This window comes from Boleophthalmus pectinirostris, unplaced genomic scaffold (assembly GCF_026225935.1).
Source record: "Boleophthalmus pectinirostris isolate CB_2022bp ecotype Guang Dong unplaced genomic scaffold, ASM2622593v1 HiC_scaffold_4, whole genome shotgun sequence".
Lineage (NCBI taxonomy): Eukaryota > Metazoa > Chordata > Actinopteri > Gobiiformes > Gobiidae > Boleophthalmus > Boleophthalmus pectinirostris.
This window is the reverse complement of record NW_026571353.1, coordinates 37108435-37114846: the sequence shown is the minus strand read 5'-3', so window position 1 is coordinate 37114846 and position 6412 is coordinate 37108435. Positions and strand designations below refer to the sequence as shown.

Below are 6412 nucleotides of genomic sequence, written 5' to 3'. Positions count from 1 at the left end.
CAGAATATGAGCGTGAAAGAGAACAAAAAAAGAGAGAAGAGGAGGAGAGACAGAGGAAGGAACAAGAGGAAAAACAGCAACAGGAATGGGAACAGAAACACAAAGAACTGGTAGAAAAAGTCAAATCCGAAGAGCAAAGTAAAGAAATGTTTGAAATAAAACTACAAGAGAATAAGAGACAGATGGAGCAGGAGAGAGAGAAGTGGGAAAGAGAAAGAAAAGAATGGTGGGAGAAACGAAAACAAGAAGATGAAGAGAGACGACAACAGGAGAAAAAATTACAAGAAGAAATGAGACAAATTGAAAGAGAAAAAGAGCAGAAAGAAAAAGAACTAAAAGAAAAGGAAATGAAGATTAAAAGAAGAACAATGTGAGCGTGAAAAAGAACAAAAAAAGAGAGAAGAGGAGGACAAACAGAGGAAGGAACAAGAAGAAAATCAGCAACAAGAATGGGAACGGAAACACAAAGAACTGGAAGAAAAAGTCAAATTTGAAGAGCTATCTAAAGAAATGTTTGAAATAAAACTAGAAGAAAACAGGAGACTGATGGAACAGGAGAGAGAACAGTGGGAAAGAGAAAGAAAAGAAAAGTTGGAGAAGAGAAATCAAGAAGATGAAGAAAGACGACAACTAGAGGAAAGAAGACAAGAAGAAATGAGACAAATACAAAAAGAAAAAGAACTGAAAGAAAAAGAATTAAAAGAAAAAGAGGAGAAATATAAAAAAGAGGAGGAAAACAGAGAAAAAGAAGAGAGAAAGCGGAAGGAAGAAGAAAAACAGCAGCGCCTTGAGTGGGAACAAAAACAAAAAGAACTGGAAGAAAAGATCCAATTTGAAACAAAGTCAAAGGAAATGCAACTAGAAGAGATCAAAAAGATGCAACAGGAGAAAGCACAACGAGAAAGAGAAAGAAAAGAATGGTGGGAGAAACGAAAACAAGAAGATGAAGAAAGACGACAACAAGAGAAAAAATTACAAGAAGAAATGAGACAAATTAAAAGTGAAAAGGAACAGAAAGAAAAAGAACTGAAAGAAAAGGAAATGAAGATTAAAGAAGCTGAATATGAGCGCAAAAAAGAACAACAAAAGAGAGAAGAGGAGGACAAACAGAGGAAGGAACAAGAGAAAAAACAGCAACAGGAATGGGAACGGAAAACACAAAGAACTGGAAGAAAAAATCAGATCAGAAGAGCAATCTAAAGAAATGTTTGAAATAAAACTAGAAGAGAGCAGGAGACTGATGGAACAGGAGAGAGAACAGTGGGAAAGAGAAAGAAAAGAATGGTGGGAGAAACGAAAACAAGAAGATGAAGAAAGAAAACAGGAAGAAGAAAAAAGGCAAAAAGAAATGGAACAGGAAATGAAAAACTATAATGAAAGACTCAAAGAAAATGAACTGAAACTAGAACAAGAGGAAAAGAAGAGAGAAGAGTTAAAGGAGGGGCATCAAAATCAAGTGGAAGAAATGAAGAGGAAATATGAAGAAGAGGCCAGAAGACAAGCTGAAGAGCACAATGAGTTCAAAGAAAAACACACAAAAGACACAGAATATCTGAAACAACTTCACAAGGAACAAATTGAAGAAAAAAATAAGCGTTTTGATCTGTTGCAGGCACTGACTGCTCAAAATCAGATGCAGAAGATGGAAATTCATCAGAAAGAAATAAGTGTTATTGTAAAACAACTTTGGGCAAAACCAGACAAGCTGATTCAAATGAATAAATTAATCTCAAAACATGAAAAAGAAATAAATGAACTTGTCACAAAACATGAAAAAGAAATAAAGAAAGTCAGAAATGAGGAGGAGAAAAAAACAAAGCAAAAAGAGCAGGAAGAAGAGAAAGAAACTAAGCAAAAACAACATGAAAAAGAAATAAGTGAGTTTGTAAAGGAAGTGAACCAGCCTTACTGTGTGATTTCATAAAACAACTGTCTAAGCTTACGAACCACTTCCTCACTCCTCTCAGAATTAAACTCAGGTTAGCTCTAGATGGTATCTTCAGTTGGCTCTTTTTGCCACGGCAGTTCCAGTCACAGGGACCTGTACTTCTGAGGTTTTCACAGAGTCGCTAAAATCAATTAAGCCTGACAGATCACTTTATAAATGAAGAATCTTCACTGCTAATTTTGAAGCATAATACATATTAAAATAACACCACAAACTAAAGTAATCTACACTTAAAAAAATTGGGTTGTCTTTATAACAAATTTTATTTTGTGATAATGTTAGAAATAAGGTTTTAATAGCGTCAAAGATGTACTTTTGCAAAGACAGAAGGGTCCTCCATTTTCCCCAGATTTGTGAAGTACAGAACTGTACAGAGTGCCATAGTGGACAGAGCCAATCAGATCGTCTATTTCAAGGACCTTAAAGAATAAATAAATATGAGTAGTCACTAAACAATGTATCAGGTACAAAACTGCTTTGAAAGGATGGGCTCTGCATAAAGAACTCCAGTCTGACCCCAGTCAAATACTAATACCTTAAAGTACTGTTCTTATAGAGCTTTTAAATCTTAAACTGGCTTTGTGTCATTATAAACATAATACTCAATGATGTTATGAATGATTTATACATGTTGGAATAATCAGTTTTATATTGTTTTATATTTGTGTCGGTGCTCACCTTCCCCCGTCTCCATCCATGGCCCTGCACTTACTGTGGTTCCTCATTTTATCATATTTAATTTGTTTTTGAGGGTCTAACTAAGTCTGCAGTCCTTCATTGTCGATCCTTAACCCAAACCTTTGAATTGTATATGTTTTAGGTATCAGAAAAACAAATCAAATCTTCAGTCTTTTATTTTAACGATAATCAACAATAAACATGATATTTTATTCACTACACTAAACTGTGTCTTCTGTGTTTTAACATATTCAACCTTTATGAAGCTGTTTTCTTATGTATCTATAAAAGTATAACTAACGCTCTGGAGTAGTGACGTGTGTACAGAGTCACACAGTGGATTGTTTTATGAGGGTCAAATTATATTTCAATATTAGGCTTATATTGTATTGTAAGTATTGTTGGATGGATCCCTAGATGCTATTATATAACCCCTGCACTTGATCCAAAAATAAGGAGTACATTAAGACAATTAGTTTGGCTCAAACACGACAGTCACTGGTTGTTTTTTGTGTTTGGAGACTAATGCTTTTCACGTACAAACCTTTTGAAACAAAGTATGCAAATATTGATTTTACTCATGATTTAGTCGCAATAATAATGAAACAAATATTAAAGTAAAACACAAATGAAAACGTGGTTCTCAATCCAATTATCCAATCAGAAAGCAAAATGAGCTCCTTACTTTGGGTTGACAGATTATATGACTGAAAACATCTTGCGTGTGTTTAATACCATGCTAAATTTAAACACAGCAGTGTTTTATCCCAGTTTAGACCTGATGAAGACTTGGTTTGGTCCCGTTCTAGTCCAGGTTTAGTCCCAGTTAAGTCCCAGTTTTATGTGGTGTGTGTGTGCCAGGGTGAAGGCAGTCTAAAATCATCAGTGTGATACATAATGCTACCTCACCTTTCACAAACACCATAGGGCACCATAGTAACAGTGTTTGAGTTTGAGAGGACACGGATGACTCCCACCACTGCCCTAAAACAAACTACAGGTGAGATATGGTCACGTGTTGCAAAGAGTGGCACCATGAATGGATTTAGGAGGTGCAGAATATTCAATAAGCCAAAAACTTGCTACACAGCTCTCCAAGAAGAACAGCTGATGGCTAAGGTCAAATAAATACAATCAATCGATGAACCTGCTCAGGGACGACAGGTGGAAATTAACACTGGTGCTACAACCTGGTACAATGCATCTCTCCTGTTAAGGTTAATGTAGATTGTCTCTGTCTCTGTCTCATTAAATAAATAAACTAAACTAAGGCAAAGATGGACATGACTGATTATCTTGATTTTAATACACTTAAAAAAAAGAAAAAAATTGCATTAACTAAGGCAAAAAAAAAAAAAAAAAGATATGAGATAACTGTATTATGTATTGTATTAAAATGTATAGTTTCTGGAACTGTATGCAGCACGATTTAAAACATGTACAAGTTTGATTCTCAATTTATGGACAGGCCTAAGGACAGGCCGAGGGACAGAGGCCTAAATGTGAGAATTTTCCATCTCCCCTTTGGTAAAAATTTGACTGTCAATAATGTATTTAATGTATATATTGAAGTAATGTGTTACAAGTGAGAAGCACCGAAATAAGTCAAATATTCCAGGTCCAAAAATAAATAAAGTTGTGAAAACGACTGAAATTAAGGGTGCATCACACTTACACATGCACCACATCAAAACGGACTAGACCAAGAACTAAACCAGGACCAAACCATTTAAAAATTTTTACTCTAATTATTTATTGTTTTATATTACACTTTCCTATTTTATGAATTTTCACTCACAACACCACTTTTTGGGATTGTGACTCTCAAAATTAAGATTAAACTAGTGCAAAACTGAGAAAATACTGCACTAAAATTAAACAAGTACAAACGATATTAGTCTTAGTGATTTGCTAATTGTAACTATTTCAATTGCAATTTCAGTTTAATTTTTATCTCTGCAGCTCATTTTTTTCCTTCACCACCAGAGGTCAGCAAAGAGTCGAGTTTATTCTGAACAATATGAAGTTAAAATAAGTATAAGTAAGTATAATGGAGTTTAAAATGCGCTTATTGCTATTTCCTCTTTGTGTTTTATGTTTCATTATAATTTAAATGTGAATTTGATCATTTTGACATTTTATTTTGAAAAGCGCGTGTATTTTATTTTGGCAGCTTCACTTCCTCTCTCAGTAGCTGTTGCACAGGGGAAGTTCTGTCTCTGTTAAAAAGAAAATATATTTAATCAAAATGACTCACTGTTCGCATAAATACAAGAACACATGTTGATAAGACGATATTTTCACGTGTAATGGATGTATCTTGATGCGCTCAGTTCAAGTTTTGTACATTTTATTTGACGTGTAAAGATTTAAAGTTAGTTTTATGTTGTGGTTGTGAATGTCGTGAAAATGAGCGGCCATCTCACGGTGCTGTTCTCATTCTTACAGGAGCCAGTGTGTGTGAAGATTTACTAAGAGTATTTATAGGCCCATGTCTGTCACAGGTATGTTGTATTTTATTTGTATTTATGTAAAACGTTGTAAATTGTGCGTTTGTCTCTCCAAATAATTAAGCTCCACTGTCACCAATGTAAATGTAAAACTGTTTTATTGTTCATACATGATTTATATAATAGTGAGAGCAGAGTTGGGAAGGTGACTTTTAAAATGTAATCCCCTACAGATTACAGATTACATATCACAAAATGTAGTTTGTAACGGAATCCATTAAATTACTTAAAGTGAGTAATGTAATCTGAATACTTTGGATTACTTGATTTGCTGTAGAGAAGCAAAGACGAGGAAATCTTCACATAAAATGTTTTATCTGATAAAAGAAAATGAAAAGGCCGAGTCTTTACTAAAAATATTATTGATAGAAGAGGAGGAGACACAGTCCACGCAGCATGGTTTAGTCCTGTTAAATCCTGGTTTTAGACCTGGTTTAGAACTGGTTTAGTCCTTGTTTAGACCTGGTTTAGAACTGGTTTAGTCCTTGTTTAGTCCTTGTTTAGAACTGGTTTTAGACTTGGTTTTAGACCTGGTTTTAGACTTGGTTTTAGACCTGGTTTTAGACCTGGTTTAGACCTGGTTTTAGACCTGGTTTAGTCCTGTTAAATCCTGTTTTAGACCTGGTTTAGAACTGGTTTAGTCCTTGTTTAGACCTGGTTTTAGACCTAGTTTAGACCTAGTTTGTGAGTGGAATTACCGAGAAAAAACAAAAAAGGGATATAGCCCCAAATGTGAAAACAGGAAAATACCACAGTGTAATCCAATTATTTCAACAAAGTAACTGTAATCCAATTACCACTCACTGAAACAGTAACTGTAACTGAATACAGTTACTCATAATTTGTACTCTGATTACATAACTCCAGTACATGTAATCTGTTACTCCCCAACACTGAGTGAGAGTCAACAACTTAAATCCTGTAATATTATAATATCATAATAACAATAACACGGTCAGTATGTGATTGTAGTAGCACATTGGAGACAGCAGAGGGCGCCAGAGTGCCTGATATGTGTGAAGACAAACTAACAGAGGATTTCTATGTCTGTCACAGGAGTAAAGCTGACAGAGGTGGGACCAAGTCGTTGTTTTGCACAGTCTCAGTTAAGTCTCAAGTCTGTGACCTCAAGTCCGAGTCAAGTCCCAAGTCAAAGACAAGGCAAGTCCAAGTCTAGTCTCGAGTCACTGGCTCATAACTCCAAGTCAAGTCCAAGTCATCTGCTTTGAGCTTCATTTGAGCTTCAATTTATATGATTCTTAAGATAAATTGTACT

At 34.9% G+C, this 6412-nt stretch overlaps 1 protein-coding gene and 1 long non-coding RNA gene across 2 annotated transcripts; both read left to right on the top strand.

Moving 5' to 3' along the window:
• The first annotated feature begins 366 nt into the window (after window positions 1-366).
• LOC129411363 (uncharacterized) lies at window positions 367-2852 on the top strand. Its single transcript, XM_055162073.1, has one exon. The coding sequence runs from the start codon at window positions 511-513 to the stop codon at window positions 1198-1200; it is 690 nt and encodes a 229-aa protein (XP_055018048.1). The 5' UTR covers window positions 367-510; the 3' UTR covers window positions 1201-2852.
• Window positions 2853-4836: 1984 nt separating this feature from the next.
• LOC129411365 (uncharacterized) lies at window positions 4837-6301 on the top strand. Its single transcript, XR_008633278.1, has 3 exons — window positions 4837-5000; window positions 5075-5130; window positions 6193-6301. It is a non-coding gene; the product is annotated as an uncharacterized LOC129411365 (long non-coding RNA).
• Window positions 6302-6412: the final 111 nt, after the last annotated feature.